Source organism: Aquarana catesbeiana, linkage group LG09 (genome assembly GCF_042186555.1).
Source record: "Aquarana catesbeiana isolate 2022-GZ linkage group LG09, ASM4218655v1, whole genome shotgun sequence".
Classification (NCBI taxonomy): Eukaryota; Metazoa; Chordata; class Amphibia; order Anura; family Ranidae; genus Aquarana; species Aquarana catesbeiana.
In genome coordinates this window covers 316547401-316566506 of record NC_133332.1, presented here as the reverse complement: position 1 = coordinate 316566506, position 19106 = coordinate 316547401, and the positions used below count along the sequence as shown (strand labels likewise).

The following is a 19106-nucleotide window of genomic DNA, read 5'->3' as shown; positions in this document are numbered from 1 at the left end:
GTGATACAGGTAAGTGCTGAGTGGGAGTGCTGTGACATTATACAAGGGGCAGCAGTGTAATATTGATGAGGGGAGTCTGTGATATGGGGGGGGGGAAGAGATCTGTGATATGGGGGAGTCTGTTATGGGGGAGTCTGTGATATGGGGGGGGGGGGATCTGCGATGGGGAGATCTGTGATATGGGGGGGGGATCTGCGATGGGGAGATCTGTGATATGGGGGGGGGATCTGCGATGGGGAGATCTGTGATGGGGGGATCTGTGATATGGGGGGGAATCTGCGATGGGGAGATCTGTGATATGGGGGGGGGGATCTGTGATATGGGGGGAGATCTGTGATATGGGGGGGGGATCTGCGATGGGGAGATCTGTGATATGGGGGGAGATCTGTGATATGGGGGGGGGATCTGTGATATGGGGGGGGGATCTGTGATATGGGGGGAGATCTGTGATATGGGGGGAGATCTGTGATATGGGGGGGGATCTGCGATGGGGAGATCTGTGATATGGGGGGGAATCTGCGATGGGGAGATCTGTGATATGGGGGGGGAATCTGTGATATGGGGGGAGATCTGTGATATGGGGGGGGGGGGGATCTGTGATATGGGGGGGGATCTGTGATATGGGGGGGAATCTGTGATATGGGGGGAGATCTGTGATATGGGGGGAGATCTGCGATGGGGAGATCTGTGATATGGGGGAGTCTGTGATGGGGGGAGTTTGTGTTGGGGGGCTTTGTGATGGGGGGGGGTCCGTGATTGGGAGTGGTTCTGTAATGAGGGGAGTCTGTGAAATACTGATAAGTTCATATTGATTACAATTGTTCTTTATTTTAAATATTGTACTGTTTTTTTCCTGTTTTTTTTTTTTGCACTACAAATAAGATGTGTGCATAGGAATTAGTTCATATTTTTTTAAACTATAGTGCGGCCCCCCAACACCCTGAGGGACCATCTAAAAAGTTTGAGGACCCCTGCTATAGAGGTTGGTGTCACTACTGGTAGCATGAGGCCATACCTGGACCCTATAGAGGTTGGTGTCACTACTGGTAGCATGAGGCCATACCTGGACCCTATAGAGGTTGGTGTCACTACTGGTAGCATGAGGCCATACCTGGACCCTATAGAGGTTGGTGTCACTACTGGTAGCATGAGGCCATACCTGGACCCTATAGAGGTTGGTGTCACTACTGGTAGCATGAGGCCATACCTGGACCCTATAGAGGTTGGTGTCACTACTGGTAGCATGAGGCCATACCTGGACCCTATAGAGGTTGGTGTCACTACTGGTAGCATGAGGCCATACCTGGACCCTATAGAGGTTGGTGTCACTACTGGTAGCATGAGGCCATACCTGGACCCTATAGAGGTTGGTGTCACTACTGGTAGCATGAGGTCATACCTGGACCCTATAGAGGTTGGTGTCACTACTGGGACCCTACGCTGGTTTCACCCCAATGAACTTAGTTGTAGAGAGGGGACGGAATCAACACTTATCAGACAGATATAAAACAAGAGAGACTCTAAAGTGTTTTTTTTTTTTTTTCTCTCTCTAAAAAGATGAACAAAAGGGGAAGAGAAGAGTTGCCCCTGTCGGTGATGAGCCATCGGTGCCCACACAGCCATCGCCTTATTCCGCGGATTTGAAACTCCGGCTGTTTTCCCTCTTTCTGCAGCGCTTCCAGGACAGATCAGAGCAAAGCTCAGCGTCGGCGCTGACCAATCAAAATTGCTCGGACCCGTCTACAGAAATAAGGGGGGGGGGGGGTACCGGCAGCTGATCACCCACAGAGGTAAGTATAGCAAGGGGGGGGGGGGGTGTGTACGTTGTTAGTATCATTTTTCTGAAAAGGTGAACTTATCCTTTGATAATTCAGAACAAAAAAAGGGAAGTTCATTAAAGTGAAACTCAACTGTATCCGAGCACCGCAAACTGACAATTGTATTTAATTTGCTTTTAATATTCAAAACAACCCAACCCCCCCGACCCAATCTATTCACCCATGTGTCTCCATGCTTTATTTTGATGAGAAGTCACTTAAAAGAAAAAAAAAATACATAAAAATAAATAAAAATGCAGCATCGGCCAACATTTCTAGCCATGGCCATCTTGAGTAAGGGCAGATAATTCACGTAGCGTTTACTTCCTGCAATCCCATCTGACCTTAGCTCAGGCATACAAGCATGAGGGTCTGTGTGTGTGTATATATAGTGTATATATAATATATATATATATATATATATATATATATATATATATATATATATATATATATATATATATATATATATATATATATATATATATATATATATATATATACATACATATACACACACACACACACACACACACACACACATCACACACACATATATAAATAATTGTGAGCATATGGAGCCTGTTTGATAAACTGAGAAATTGCGCAACATCTCTTCCACATCACGCCGGGGATATGAGGGCGCTCATTAGGCCTCCCGCTCAGCCTTCACCGCAAAGAGAGAAGAGATAGAGAAAAAAAAAAACAAAAAAAAAAGCAGGTCTTCAAGTTTCTCTGCTTACGTGAGAGACAAGGAGACAGATAATGGACAGTCATCCTTTCTTTCTGCATTACAATTAGGCGTGACTGCACTGAATCATTAGGATCAGGGTTTTGTTTTTTTGGCATTCTTTGTTAATTACAAGTTTCCTGATTAACTAAAAAGAGAATTTGATAACATAAAATATTAACCATCTTTATTTCCAGGAGAACCACATATGGGGCACCCCCCCAGATACAGATATTGGGGGGGTAATAGATCAGCTTCTCCCATGAACGGCTCCTCCTGATGAATTCATCTCCCACCTACATAAAAGGGCGAAACTTCCCACTAATACACCGAGGCGTCCAGTTTAACCTCTTCCAGACCAGACCCCATCTACCACTTCTACATGTAACAATCAGGATTTATTGGCTAGGAAATCACATAAAACCCCCAAACATTAGAAACACACTTTATTTTTAGCCCTGGAGAATAAAATGGCTGTTGCAATTTTTTTTTTTTTTTTTTTTAGGTCACATGGTATTCGCACAGCAGTTTTTCAAATGCAATTTTTTTTTGTGGGGGGAAAAAAAAAAAAAAAAAAAAAAAAAAAAAAACCACACCACACACACTTTAATACCGGGCACTTACACCCCCTTCCTGCCCAGGTGCCAATTTTCAGCTTTCAGCGCTCTCACACTTTGAATGACAATTGCGCGGTCATACTACACTGTACACATTTGTATCATTTTCTTCACAAAAAAAGGGAAACTATCTTTTGGTGGAATTTAATCACTTTTTTTTTTTTTTGAATTAAAAAAAAAGACTAAAACAATTTGAAAAGAAAATAAAGTTTTAGTTTGTCAGTAAATGGGCACCGATGAGGCAGCACCAAAGAGGCGGCACCCATGGGCACTGAGGCAGCACCAAAGAGACGGCACCCATGGGCACTGATGAGGCGGCACCAAAGAGGCAGCACCCATGGGCACTGATGAGGCAGCACCAAAGAGGCGGCACCCATGGGCACTGATGAGGCGGTACCAAAGAGGCAGCACCCATGGGCACCGATGAGGCAGCACCAAAGAGGCGGCACCCATGGGCACTGATGAGGCGGGTACCAAAGAGGCGGCACCCATGGGCACTGATGAGGCGGTACCAAAGAGGCGGCACCCATGGGCACTGATGAGGCGGTACCAAAGAGGCGGCACCCATGGGCACTGATGAGGCGGGTACCAAAGAGGCAGCACCCATGGGCACTGATGAGGCGGTACCAAAGAGGCGGCACCCATGGGCACTGATGAGGTGGTACCAAAGAGGCGGCACCCATGGGCACTGAATTGTGGCACTGATGGGGTCTTTATTGTAATACTGACACATAATCACACACATAGGTTGGACTTGAGTCTTTTTTCAACCTCGCTTACTATGCAACTATGTAATCAGAACACTCGAACCCGATTACATATCTAGAAGAACCCTATGAGGAGATGCCGCTGATCGACTCTCCTCACCACACACAGAGACAGAGACAGAGAGATTGCGCCGTGTCCTAGCAACACGGAGCAATTGCGCGAGAGCGGCCGTTCTGGGACACCATCATATGACTTCTGCCATTCTGGGACACCGCATAGAATGCATTAAGGTGAAAAAGGGGGCTTACAACCCCTTTAACGTGTTAAAAAAAAAAAAAAAAAAAAAACACCCTAGCACATAACCCAATGTACATTTGGGAAAATATAAAAGATGTTGTTATACCGGGTAAATAGATACCAAACATGTCTCACTTTAAAAACTGCGCACGTCCATGCAACGGCGACAAATGGCGTAAATTTTTCTATCCATAGGCGACACAAAGGAAATAAACTTCCATGTTTAAAAATTTTACCTGATTATAGGCTTACCCATTAGGTAGCGTAAATATCTCCTAAACGTGCACGCGCTCTGAAGGACCGGCCGCCAGTGCCGTGACCGGTGGCTGCCCATGCGCAGGAGTGACATCGCGTAGTCCACGAACCCGAAAGGAAGACTGGGTGAAGATGGACGCCGTCTTCAGTGATGACATAGCATCACTCCAAGGCTTTGTTTTGAGGTAAGTGTCACATAATGTGCTAGTAGGTGATGCATTCTAGCACATAATGCCTTTGCCTTGCAGGTAAGAGGGGAAAAAAAAAAAAAAATAAAAAGTGCAGCGGTTTACTAAAATCGCTTTAAAATAGACCTCTAGTAAAAGCTTAATGTTTCAAAAGCCTTTACAGCAGGGGTAGGAAACCTAGCTGATGCAGAACTACAAGTCCCATCATGCCTCTGGGAGTCATTGTAAGTGCCAGCCTTGCAATGCCTCATGGGAAATGTAGTTCCACAACAGCTGGAGGGCCGTAGGTTGCCTCCCCCCCTGCTTTACAGATTACCACTTTAGATGTATAGAGGAGGTCTGTGGCTAGAATTATCGCCCCTAATCTGACGTTCATGGAGATACCTCACACGTGTGGGACGATCACAGACTGCGTACACGCGGGACCGATGCATGCATTCATCTTTGTATGCGAGCGAGGGGGACAGAGGGGGGCAGGGGGGGGGGGCGGGCTCTTTTCATTTTTACACTGTTACTTTTAGATAAATTTATCACTGTCAAAAAAAAAGAAAAAAAAAAGAACGTAAACATTGCTTGTTACAGCAATGGGCCATGTGACAGGTACTCTTTATAGAGATATCCGGGGTCTACAAGACCCCCAAATCCCTCCTCTGCCCTTAAAAGCATTCACAACACTTTGGCCTCATGCACACGAGACGCTGTTAAACGCACGTTCAGAGGTTGGACACTTTTTTCAACTGCCCCTGAACCCATTCAATGTTATCCTAGGTGTCCATGTACACAGTCTCGTTTTTAGGCAGTTGCGTTTAACCTCGTTTTTCCAGAAGCAAAAAAGTTGGGTTCAGACGCAAAAGCTTTCCACGTTTCAGACGCCAAACGCGGCTAAACGCTGCTACCACGTTTAGCCGCGTTTGCGTTTTATAAGTGTTTTTAAAGGCACATTTTACAACCCGACTTTGGGGCCCCATATCTCGGGGCTACTTAGTGCTAGGAACCCCAAATTTGGTGTGCTATTACAGTTGGACGAACACTATAACATATCCAAATTTGGGGTTCCTAGTGCCAAGTGGCCCCGAAATACGGGGCCCCAAAGTCGGGTCACAAATTGTCATTCTCTGCTGCAGAAGTGCTTGACATTTTGCAACCCGACTTTGGAGCCCCGTATCTCGGGGCCACTTGGAGCTAGGAACCCTAAATTTGGGGTGCTATTACAGTGAAAATAGCACTACAACATATCCAAATTTGGGGTTCCTAGTGCCAAGTGGCCCCGAAATACGGGGCCCCAAAGGCGGGTCACAAATTGTCTTTCTCTGCTGCAGAAGCGCTTGACATTTTGTGACCCGACTTCGGGACCCCGTATCTCGGGACCACTTGGCGCTAGGAACCCTAAATTTGGGGTGCTATTACAGTGAAAATAGCACTACAACATATCCAAATTTGGGGTTCCTATTTGGATATGTTGTAGTGCTAATTTCACTGTGTTAGCACACCAAATTTGGGATTCCTAGCCCCAAGTGGCCCCAAGATACGGGGCCCCAAAGTTGGGTCGCAAAATGTCATTCTCTGCTGACGCTTCTAGGCACAAAACGCGGTAAAACGCGGCTAAAAATGCAGCAAAACAGGTGTTTGTAAACGCTGGTTTCAGCTTTTAAAAACATGTGTTCAGCAGTTTGCACCGGCGTCTCGTGTGCATGAGGCCTAAGATCTGTGTTTTTTTTGGATATTTTTGATTTTTTTTTTTTTTTTTTTAAATGGCGCTGTTGGCATCCAGGTAAACAGGAAGTGATGTCATCGCTTCCGGGATACCATAGCCAAGAGCCAATCAAAGCTCTATCCAATCCAGTGGATACTTAGCCGGTAGGATTGATTTTTGCTTTTACAAGAGAGCCGACCACCGGCTCTAAACAAGACGGTACCGGGAAGATGCCGGCAGCTGCCACTATAACCATTGTAAAGTTCAGCAATGTATGGGCAAGTCGCTGGTCCAGAAGTGGCGATATATAGGAGAAAATAATAAAATATATATTTATTATAAAAATAATAATAAAAAAAAATTATTTTTATTATTTTTTTTAAATAAAACTAAAAATAATGAAAATAAAAATAATAAAATCAATATATATATTTAATAAGATATTTTCTCATCACCCCATTTACATGCCTTTCATAAGGCATATTAAAAATACTAAAAGACTAAATTAGCCCAAGAGCAGAGAATCTATAGAGTTGTAGGATAGTCGCCGTGTTTTAAAGGTTAATCCCTAAAATGTATTTTATATTTGTTTGGTTTGTACTTTATTTTATTATTATGTGCAGTTAAAAAGAAACCACAGGAAAGGATTATAAATCAGAATGTCTCTCTGTCTTGGCTCTTGATGTGTGGATGGAGTTCCCTGTCTGTCCCCTTTCCTGCTACAGACAAAGGCCCTCCTCCCTTAGCAGCCATGACACACAATGTTAGGTAGCGCTCCATGGTGGCAGAGGGGGGGGGGGAGGGGTGGGGTTCGGCTTGTTTTACAAGCAGATCATCAAATTGCTGGTTCTTCCAGTGTCAAAGGGCAGAAAAAAAAAAAAAAAAAAAAAAAAGAAGGGTTGGAGAAATCCGGGCAGCAGAAAAAAAAACAAACAAAAAACGAAGCCACTTATTCACTACTACGGCTCTAATAATTGTAAATTGGGAAATTGTAAAGGATAAGTACAAGACATGGCGAGCTCATTCACATGCGCGGTGCATTGCATTTTTTTATAACATGTTGGCATGCATTTTACATGCATCAGGTTTGTTTTTAGTTTTTTTTTTTGTCTTATTTATGTTCATTTTGAATGCACTGGTAAAAAATGAATTAAAAAAAAAAAAAAAAAAAAGAAAATAAATAATAAATGTAATTAAATAAATAGTGCATGCCATACTCTTTTTTTCTTCTTCTCAGCACTGGGCGAATGCAACACACTGGTGTGAACTACGACATTCATAGTGAACCATTATTGTTTGGTCGCCATGCGTTGGGAGCTCACCAAAAAAAATAAATAAAAACGTTAAAAACGCATTGCAGCAAACCTGCTGTGAATGAACCCGAAAGCCGCATTCATACGGGGCGTACTAAACGAGTACACCCGAGGAGGGCCATGCTCACCTGTACAGGTACCCTCGTCATCCCCATAAACACAGCTGTACGCTCTAATATGCCACATGCAAATGACCTTCTATGCTTCTTATACCATTATCCTTACCTACACCCCCCCCCCCCCCCCCCCCCCGTACATGCATACTTACCTCAAATCAATGGCCACCGTTTACATACAGCGCCGCAAGTCTTCACTGTCCTGGCCGCACCTGCAGAATACCGTCCCATAGAAGTCTATAGGGCCGTGTCCTGAGGCCAGAGACCCTCCCATAGAAGTCTATAGGGTTGTGTCCTGAGGCTGGGGACGATCCCATAGAAGTCTATAGAGCCGTATCCTGAGGCCGGAGACCCTCCCATAGAAGTCTATAGGGCCCTGTCCTGAGGCCTTCCCATAGAAGTCTATAGGGCCCTGTCCTGAGGCCTTCCCATAGAAGTCTATAGGGTTGTGTCCTGAGGCCAGAGACCCTCCCATAGAAGTCTATAGGGTTATGTCCTGAGGCCTTCCCATAGAAGTCTATAGGGCCGTGTCCTGAGGCCTTCCCATAGAAGTCTATAGGGTTGTGTCCTGAGGCCAGAGACCCTCCCATAGAAGTCTATAGGGTTGTGTCCTGAGGCCAGAGACCCTCCCATAGAAGTCTATAGGGTTGTGTCCTGAGGCCAGAGACCCTCCCATAGAAGTCTATAGGGTTGTGTCCTGAGGCCAGAGACCCTCCCATAGAAGTCTATAGGGTTGTGTCCTGAGGACAGAGACCCTCTCATAGAAGTCTATAGGGTTGTGTCCTGAGGCCGGGGACGATCCCATAGAAGTCTATAGAGCCGTATCCTGAGGCCGGGGACCCTCCCATAGAAGTCTATAGGGCCCTGTCCTGAGGCCTTCCCATAGAAGTCTATAGGGCCCTGTCCTGAGGCCTTCCCATAGAAGTCTATAGGGCCCTGTCCTGAGGCCTTCCCATAGAAGTCTATAGGGCCCTGTCCTGAGGCCTTCCCATAGAAGTCTATAGGGCCCTGTCCTGAGGCCTTCCCATAGAAGTCTATAGGGCTGTGTCCTGAGTCCGGAGACAATCCCATAGAAATCTATGGGGCTGTAATGAATGGGTGCAGCCAGGATGTAAACAGCGGAGCCATCAGATAAAAGTATGCAACTGTTGAGGGGGAGGGTAGGACAGAGACAATGTTGCAAGAAAGACAAATGTAGTTTGTCTCAAAGTGCAATTACCCTTAAAAAAAAAAAAAAAAATAAATATTTTTATTTTACCAAAATTTAATCCTAATAACTTTTTTTTTTTTTTTTAAAAAGGAGAAGAAAAAAAAAAAAGGGCAGAAGAAAAGGCCAGTTCTGATCAGCCATCTTATTAGGAAGTTGTAGTATGTAGTAATAGTACTAGGAAGCTAGGTCACTGAAGGCCCTTCTAATTGAAAAGGCTTATATACTACATCATAAAAAACAACTAAAAATATATATCATATAAAAATAAGAGTTCCAATGGGGACTCTTGTTGCAGTGATTATCATAGTCGCACTATTGCCAGCTATGGAACGGTTCAAAACCAACATTTGCACAGACTTTGAAAAAAAAGGTGCCGCCACTTTTTTGGAGATTTCATGTGCCGCTTGCAATGAGATCTGTGCATGAAGTCGCACAGATGTTGGCAAGCTGCACATGAAGTCGCACAGAAGTAGCACGAGTTTGAAGCTGCATTTAGTGTGAACCAGGGTTTATTGCTAGTTCACATTAGTGATTTTGGGGGGGTAAAAAACTATACCAAATCACGCAATGTGTGTCGCAAAAAAATAAAAATCCGTCAAGCACGGAAGAATCGCACAGCATTTTTTGGTGCCATCGGCATAAATGTCACCTGAACACGCCGATATGCAATTTGGCATTTTAACAGCGCGTATTGAAATCGCGGAGAATCCGCCTGTGAATCAAAACGCCTGTGTGCGAACGGAGCCTTACAGAAAAATTGTTTCCAATCACCTAGCACCGGACCCCCTCCCCCCCTCAACGCCAGCGACCCTGAGCCGTCAGGGCTACACAGGTCACGTGGATGGCACCGACCAATTCGATTTCATCTGGTCCATCTTGGCAGTCACAGCTTTCTAATTTCCCCAGATGAGGATTACCGGCGGTTAAGTACAGTGGGGGGGGTGGGGTTGTAGGTCACCTTTACAGCGAGGCTCTGTTCCCACCAGTGCGACTCCAAAGTTGCCCGCGATTTAGGGTGCGAGTTTGATGCAACGTTACACTCTCTAGCACTCAAGCCGCATCAAAAGTAAGGCAGGAACCTTTCCAAAGTCGCATAGATCGGAACGGGGGGCCCCATTGGGCTGCGACTTGTCATGAGACTATGCATCCAAAGTCGCACTAGTGGGAACAGAGCCAAAAAAAAAAAAAAAATAAATATGAAGGAGCCCTCACTTCCTGTTGAGTGTCAAGGGCAGGACGTGAAAAGGAAATCTCTCCAACTGGCAGGATTCGATCATTCCTTGCTCCATCCAAAATGAAAAACACCAAAACATTCTGGTTGTAGACAGCAGAGAACTAAGAGCACAACAAGCCAATCCAGACGCTTTTAGGCAACTGACTGAGTGGTCTAAAATACTTTTAAACGATTCCTTAGGACAGAAAACTTTACTTACTACAGGCGGGCGGATTTTGCATATTCCCGACTTTTCCGCGATGGGTCTGATCCTGGCTATATAGCCCAGAGGGTCGGCAAACTCTTCCCAAGTCGGCTCGAAAACAGGGCACTCCGGGGGTGGGATGAACTCATCAGACTCCATGTTGGTGGGGGGGTGTGGGTCACCGATTGCAAGCTGAAGAAGGTTCAATCCAAAAAGAAGAGGGCGTGGAAGTGAATCACATAATCCTCAAGCTGAACAAATCCACCAATCTCCTCTGCGGATTGGTCGAACGTCTGGGATGCCACCAATCGATGTCCTCTCCACAGATCACAGCTGTGACTTCTCACCGGGAAGGTTCTTCCTGTTCAAGGGAGGAGAGAGGAAGGACGGTAAACAAGAGGTTGTATTTCCTGCTATTGAAGCAGCTAACTACCTCGGTGCTATTTATACACACACAACCATCACCAGGGGACCTAAGAGGGTCAGTAAACCACTAATAAAAACACTCGCAGATATTATTAATCCTAATCAATACCCATTCTGATGAACCTTTACCCCCCGGGTCCCTATTACCTGCTGATCCTACCAGCAGCTTCAGTTTCCTTTCCTATGACCATAACCAGATCAGGTGACTTCCTGGTTTTCTCTTTGTCAAGCCGTCCCATACACACCTTCTCTTTATCAAGCCGTCCCATACACGCCTTCTCTTTATCAAGCCGTCCCATACACGCCTTCAAAACATTCAGAAGACACGCCTCCCATCCCACTCCTAGCAGGATGGGAGGAGAAGCGTCCAAGTGCCACCCTGAGGCTCCGCCCACAGCCCTTGCAGCTTGAAGTGCAGACGTTGCGGTCACATGATCACTCATAATAAGTCAGTGACTTCCTGGTTTCTCATGGTCAAGCCATTCTGTACACGCCCACAAATATTCAGAAAACACGCCTCCCATCCCACTACTAGCAGGAGATTGGATGTACATACAGAGGAGAATCCAGGCTCCGCCCACAGCCCTTGCAGCTGGAAGCACCGACATAGCGGTCACATGATCACTTCTAATGATCAGGTGACTTCCCGGTTTCTCATTGTCAAGCCAGCCTGTACACGCCTACAAATATTCAGAAGACAGGCCTCCCGTCCCACCCCCTAGCAGGAGGATGGCGGTGCATTCAGAGAAGCATCCAAGTGCCGCTCTGAGGCTCCGCCCACAGCCCCTGCAGCTAGGAGAAAGGCAGACATGAAGGTCATATGATCACTCCTAATGATCAGGTGACTTCTTGGTTTCTCATTGTCAAGCCATCCTGTACAGGCCCACAAATATTCAGAAGACACGCCTCCCATCTCACCCCTAGCAGGATATTGGTGTGTACAGAGGAGAGGCGGCCAAGTGCCGCTCTGAAGCTCCACCCACAGCCGCTGCAGGCAGAAGCGCAGACATGGCGAGGTCACCAGATCGACATAATGATCAGATGACTTCCTGGTTTCTCTTTATTAAGCTGTCCTGTACACGCCCACAAATATTCAGAAGACACGCCTCCTGTCCCACCCCTGGCAGGAGGATGGTGGTGCTTACAGAGAAGCGTCCAAGTGAGGCCCCGCCCACAGCCCTTGCAGCTAGAAGTGCACACATGGCGGTCACATGACCACTCATAACGATCAGGTGACTTCCTGGTTTCTCATTGTCAAGCCATCCTGTACACGCCCACAAATATTCAGAAGACACGACTCCCTGTCCCACCCCTAGCAGGAGGAGATTGGAGGAGTGTACAGTGAAGAGGAATTGATATTTTTGGACCCGTTTGCTATATAGCATGCTGAGTCAATGGGGGTAAAAAGGAGCTCCAAACCCTCACCCCCCCCCCCCCACCCCGTGTGATTTCTAACCCCCCCCCCATTGCTCTGCTGCAATCCGCCCCAACCAATGACATTCACACGCCACATCAGGGGGGCAGCTACAAGAACCAGGAAGGGAGATAGCCAACCCCCTGATGATGCGTATCGGTGCATGCACTGTAAGAGTACCCTTAGGTATCCACGTGACTGGTTGTCAATAGTGGAGGATGGTAAAGCCAGTAAAGATGGGACTGGTTGCCGATGGCGGGTAAGATTTTTATAGAACAGACTGGTTGCCAATAGAGGGAAAGATCGGTGTAGATGAGACTGGTTGCCGACAGTAAAGACGGGACTGGTCATTGATGGAGAACGGTTTGGTCGGTATACACAGGACTAGTTGTCAATGGTAACCCATCTTGATCAGTCTTACTGACTATGCCGGAGGCAACAGAAAGGCTGGTATAGGCAGGACTGGTTATCAATAGGGGGGCGGCAAGGCCGGTTCCGATATAGATGAAACCGGTTACCAAGAGGGGACTGTAAAGTTGGTATAGGAGGAACTTGTAACCCACTCGATAAGGTCAGTGCAGATGGGACTGGCTACCAATAGGCAACGGTAAGACCGGTATAGACAAGACGGTTTGTGAATAAGGGACAGTAACATTGGGAATGGTCGTCGTTAGTCTTGGTAACACAGACTGGATGCCACTTGAGACAGTATGCCAATAATGATGGGAATAGTCACTAATATGAGACGGTAGGCCAGTAATGATGGCACTGGTTACCAATAGAGGACGTGAGAGCCAGAAATACACTGGTTACTGATAAAGATGGTAACAAAAGGAATGGTCACCGATAAGACTGTACACCGATAACGATGGGACTGGCTGGCAACACAGAAGGTAGGCTTGTAACAATAGGACTGATTGCTGAAAGATGGGACTGGTTACCAATAGACGACGACTGGTTGTTAAAGAGACGGTAACAATGGGACTGGATGCTGCTAGAGACTGTGGACTGTTGATGATGGAACTGGTAGCCAATTGAGACAGTAGGCCAAGAACGATGGGAATGATTCCCAATAGAAGCTAGTAACGATGGGACTGGTTTTCAACAGAGGAAATGAAGGTTGGTAATGACGGGATTGGTGGCCGATAGAGATGGTAAGCCAATAACGATGGCACTGGTTACCAATAGAGGACACGAAGACAGGTAATGGTGGGACTAGTTCTCGATGGAGATGGTAGGCCAATAACAATTCCCAATAGACGCCGGTAAATAATGGGCCTGGTCGCTGGTAGATGCTGGTAATGATGGGATTGGTTTCCAACGTAGGACATAAAGGCTGATAATGATGGGGCTGGTCGCCATTAGAGATGGTAAACCAATAAACAATGAGACTGGTTATCAATAGGAGGACAAAAATGCCAGCAATGACGGGACTGGTAATGATAGTTCTAGTCCCTGGTAGACGCCAGTATTGATAGAACTGGTTGACAACAGAGAACACAAAGGCTGGTAGTAATGGAACTGGATGCCGATTGAGACAGTAGGCCAATAACGATGGGAAGGATTCCCAATAGACGCGGTAATGACGGGACTGGTCGCCAGTAGAGGACACAAAGGCCAGTAATGACGGGATTGGTCGCCAGTAGAGGACACAAAGGCCAGTAATGAAACTGGTCGCTGGTAAAATAAAGGGACCGGTAGATGCCGGTAATGATGGGACTGGTCGCCAGTAGAGGACACGAAGGTCGATAATGACGGGACTGGTCACGGTAAAGGACACGAAGGCCAGTAACGACGGGACTGGTCGCCGGTAGGAGGACACGAAGGCCAATAACGACGGGACTGGTCGCCGGTAGGAGGACACGAAGGCCAATAACGACGGGACTGGTCGCCGGTAGGAGGACACGAAGGCCAATAACGACGGGACTGGTCGCCGGTAGGAGGACACGAAGGCCAATAACGACGGGACTGGTCGCCGGTAGGAGGACACGAAGGCCAATAACGACGGGACTGGTCGCCGGTAGGAGGACACGAAGGCCAATAACGACGGGACTGGTCGCCGGTAGGAGGACACGAAGGCCAATAACGACGGGACTGGTCGCCGGTAGGAGGACACGAAGGCCAATAACGACGGGACTGGTCGCCGGTAGGAGGACACGAAGGCCAATAACGACGGGACTGGTCGCCGGTAGGAGGACACGAAGGCCAATAACGACGGGACTGGTCGCCGGTAGGAGGACACGAAGGCCAATAACGACGGGACTGGTCGCCGGTAGGAGGACACGAAGGCCAATAACGACGGGACTGGTCGCCGGTAGGAGGACACGAAGGCCAATAACGACGGGACTGGTCGCCGGTAGGAGGACACGAAGGCCAATAACGACGGGACTGGTCGCCGGTAGGAGGACACGAAGGCCAATAACGACGGGACTGGTCGCCGGTAGGAGGACACGAAGGCCAATAACGACGGGACTGGTCGCCGGTAGGAGGACACGAAGGCCAATAACGACGGGACTGGTCGCCGGTAGGAGGACACGAAGGCCAATAACGACGGGACTGGTCGCCGGTAGGAGGACACGAAGGCCAATAACGACGGGACTGGTCGCCGGTAGGAGGACACGAAGGCCAATAACGACGGGACTGGTCGCCGGTAGGAGGACACGAAGGCCAATAACGACGGGACTGGTCGCCGGTAGGAGGACACGAAGGCCAATAACGACGGGACTGGTCGCCGGTAGGAGGACACGAAGGCCAATAACGACGGGACTGGTCGCCGGTAGGAGGACACGAAGGCCAATAACGACGGGACTGGTCGCCGGTAGGAGGACACGAAGGCCAATAACGACGGGACTGGTCGCCGGTAGGAGGACACGAAGGCCAATAACGACGGGACTGGTCGCCGGTAGGAGGACGCGAAGGCCAATAACGACGGGACTGGTCGCCGGTAGGAGGACGCGAAGGCCAATAACGACGGGACTGGTCGCCGGTAGGAGGACGCGAAGGCCAATAACGACGGGACTGGTCGCCGGTAGGAGGACGCGAAGGCCAATAACAACGGGACTGGTCGCCGGTAGGAGGACGCGAAGGCCAATAACGACGGGACTGGTCGCCGGTAGGAGGACGCGAAGGCCAATAACGACGGGACTGGTCGCCGGTAGGAGGACGCGAAGGCCAATAACGACGGGACTGGTCGCCGGTAGGAGGACGCGAAGGCCAATAACGACGGGACTGGTCGCCGGTAGGAGGACGCGAAGGCCAATAACGACGGGACTGGTCGCCGGTAGGAGGACGCGAAGGCCAATAACGACGGGACTGGTCGCCGGTAGGAGGACGCGAAGGCCAATAACGACGGGACTGGTCGCCGGTAGGAGGACGCGAAGGCCAATAACGACGGGACTGGTCGCCGGTAGGAGGACGCGAAGGCCAATAACGACGGGACTGGTCGCCGGTAGGAGGACGCGAAGGCCAATAACGACGGGACTGGTCGCCGGTAGGAGGACGCGAAGGCCAATAACGACGGGACTGGTCGCCGGTAGGAGGACGCGAAGGCCAATAACGACGGGACTGGTCGCCGGTAGGAGGACGCGAAGGCCAATAACGACGGGACTGGTCGCCGGTAGGAGGACGCGAAGGCCAATAACGAAGGGACTGGTCGCCAGTAGGACACGAAGGCCAATAATGATGGGACTGGTCGCTGGTAGAGGACACGAAGGCCAATAATGATGGGACTGGTCGCCGGTAGAGGACACGAAGGCCAATAATGATGGGACTGGTCGCCGGTAGAGGACACGAAGGCCAATAATGATGGGACTCGACGCTGGTAATGAAGGCACTGGTCGCCAGTAGAAGACACGAAGGTCGGTGGTGATGGGACTGGTTGCCGGTAACGATGGGACTGGTTGCTAATGGTGCCGTAATCTTACCCCGAATCGGTGACCCTATCTGGGGTAAAGCCAATAACAAACAGCCCTCCACCCCCAGATTTGGCCCCTAGGGGCAGTACATGGTCCCTGGCCTGGTGTGGCCCCTCACCCCCCCCCCCCCAGAAGTCAGCTCATCCCTGAGCTCCTCCCCACAGGGGCCCCAGTCAGGACCGGCAAGGACACCCAGGACTCCGGCCCCCCAGTCCCCCTCACCCTCCTCCGGACACACTCCACCTTCTTATTGTTGTTTTCCTCCTTCACAGTCGCTTCTCCCCCTCACTCTCCGCAGCCGCCATCTTGAAGACGCATCACCGGCCTCCTTCCGCGCCCCCTCCGGTGACCCCGCCCTTTATCGGGCCCCCAGCGGCTCCTCGGCACCCGCGGGCCCCACAGCGGGCAGTGAGAGGCGGAAGGGGAACGCCTTCCGCGGGGCTGAGAGGCGGTGAAGCGGCGGGGCGCGCTCCTCCGCGGCGTTCACGTCAATGAGTCCCCTTGGCGGAGGGATCTCTCAGCACACAGCGACCGGCCGGGAAGGGAGCCGGACTTGATATTCCCATCAACTCGCACGTTTAAAGGGCCAGTCTGCGCATGCGCGGCCACACAGGAAGCGGGGGGGGGGGGGGGGGGGGTGGTGGAGGGGAGGGGGGAATACCTCCTGCGTGACGTCGGCGACACCCGGAAGTGTCTGCGCACGTTGGAAAACAATGTTTAAAGGGACAGGGAGATGGGAATGAGTTCAGCTTTATATTCATAAAAGTACAACCAGAATAAAACCTTCAATTCCACCATTTCTTTACTCCAGGGTGATATTTTTTTATTTTTCTGCATTCTGGGGCAATTTTTAATTTGGGACCATTTTTTAAGTTTTTTTTTGCACACCGGGGATTTATTTTAATTTTTTTGCACACCAGGTTTTTTTTTTTCTATTCACACCGAAAAAATTTTTTTTCTTTTTGCAAGAAAGGTCAATGATATTTTTTTCTTTTTTTTTTTGTTTGTAAGTTTTTTTTCTTTTTGCACAACGGGGCGATTTTTTTACATTTTTGTTGCACTCTGGGACATTTTGTTTTAATTTTTTGCACACCAGGACAATTTTGTTTTGCCACCTTGAGGCAATTCTTTATTTTTTCTTGCGCACGAGGGCTTTTTTTTTTTTGGGCACACCGAGGCAATTTTTTATTTTTTTGCACACTGGGTGATTTTTTGCATTTTTTTTTTGCACTCTGGGGGATTTTGCTTTAATTCTTTGCACACCAGGGCAATTTTTTTCTTGGCACCATGAGGCAATGTTTTAATTTTTCTTGCACACCAGGGCATTTTTTTTGGGGGGGGAACGTCAAGGCAATTTTTTAATTTTTTGCACACCAGTGCGATTTTTTACATTTTTTTGCACTCTGGGGCATTTTGTTTTAATTTTTTTCCGCACCAGTGTAATTTTTTTTTGGGACCCTGAGGCAATTTTTTAATTTTTTGCACACCAGGGAAATTTTTAATTTTGTTTTACACTGGGGTATTTTTTTTTTTTTTTTAATTGGGGCATTTTGTTTCAATTTTTGCACACTCAGACATTTTTATTTTCATTTTTTTTGCATACCCAAGCAATTTAATTTGTTTGCACACCAGAACCATTTTTTTTTTTGTTTTGTGGACACTGGGCGGCACCACCTGTCAAACTTGCCTATTAAGATAACTTATAATTCAGTAAAAAAAAAAATATATATATATATCTATAATATATATAATTTTTAACTATATATATATATATATATATATATATATATATATATATATATACACACACACACAGTGGGGGAAATAATGATTTGATCCCCTGCAGATTGTGTAAGTTTTGCCCACTTACAAATAAATGAAGGGTCTATAATGTTTTATCATAGGTGTATTTTATATGATAGAGACTGAATATCAACCAAAAATTCAGAAAAAAACACATGATATAAATGCAGTTCAGTGAGTAAAATAATTATTTGATCCCCAAGCAAAACATGACTTAATAGTTGGTGGAGAAACCCTTGTTGGCAATCACAGAGGTCAGACGTTTCTTGTAGGTGGTGATCAGGTTTGCACACATCTCAGGAGGGGTTTTGGACCACTCTTCTTTACAGATCTTCTCTAAACCCTTAAGGTTTCTTGGCGACTCGAAATTTCAGCTCCCTTCATAAATTTTCTATAGGATTAAGGTCTGGAGACTGGCTAAGCCACACCATGACCTTGAGCCAATCCTTTGTTGGTTTGGCGGTATGTTTTGGGTCATTGTCATGCTGGAAGACCCATCCACAACCCATCTTCAGTGTTCTGGCTGAGGGAAGAAGGTTCTCCTCCAAGATTTTACAATACATGGCCCCCGTCCATTGGCCCCTCAATGCGGCAAAGTCGGCCTGTTCCTTTAGCAGAGAAACAGCCCCAAAGCATCAGGTTTCCACCACCGTGCTTGAATGTAGGGATGGTGTTCTTAGGGTTATAGTCAGCATTTTTCTTCCTCTAAACAGTCCCCCCTCCTGAAGAAGGCACATCTACAGTCTTGCCAATGAACATCTATGATTCAGAGAAGGATTGGGAGAAAGTGCTGAGGTCAGATTAGACCAAGATTGAGCTCTTTGGCATTAACTCGACTCGCCGTGTTTGGAGGAATAAAAAATGTTGACTATGACCCTAAGAACACCATCCCTACAGTCAAGCATGGAGGTGGAAACTTGATGCTTTGGGGCTGTTTCTCTGATAAAGGTACAGGCCAACTTTGCCGCATTATGTTTCCACCTCTTGACTGTAGGGATGGTGTTCTTAGAGTCAAAGTTCTTCCTCCAAACACGGCAAGTCGAGTTAATGCCAAAGAGCTCAATCTTGGTCTAATCTGACCTTCTCTGAATCGTAGATGTTCATTGGCAAGACTGTAGATGTGCCTTCTTCAGGAGGTGGACTGGACGTGTTTGGAGAAAGAAAAATGGTGACTATGACCCTAAAAC

The 19106-nt window shown here is 47.7% G+C and overlaps 1 protein-coding gene across 1 annotated transcript in view; it reads right to left on the bottom strand.

The window, feature by feature from the left end:
- The window catches only part of LOC141108794 (lysine-specific demethylase 5C-like), a gene marked incomplete in the record, with an annotated part of 93363 nt that extends 76662 nt beyond the window's left edge, over positions 1-16701 (bottom strand). The window contains 2 exon segments of the mRNA XM_073600729.1: positions 10378-10723; positions 16360-16701. Coding sequence (XP_073456830.1) covers positions 10378-10521 — 144 coding nt within the window.
- Positions 16702-19106: the final 2405 nt, after the last annotated feature.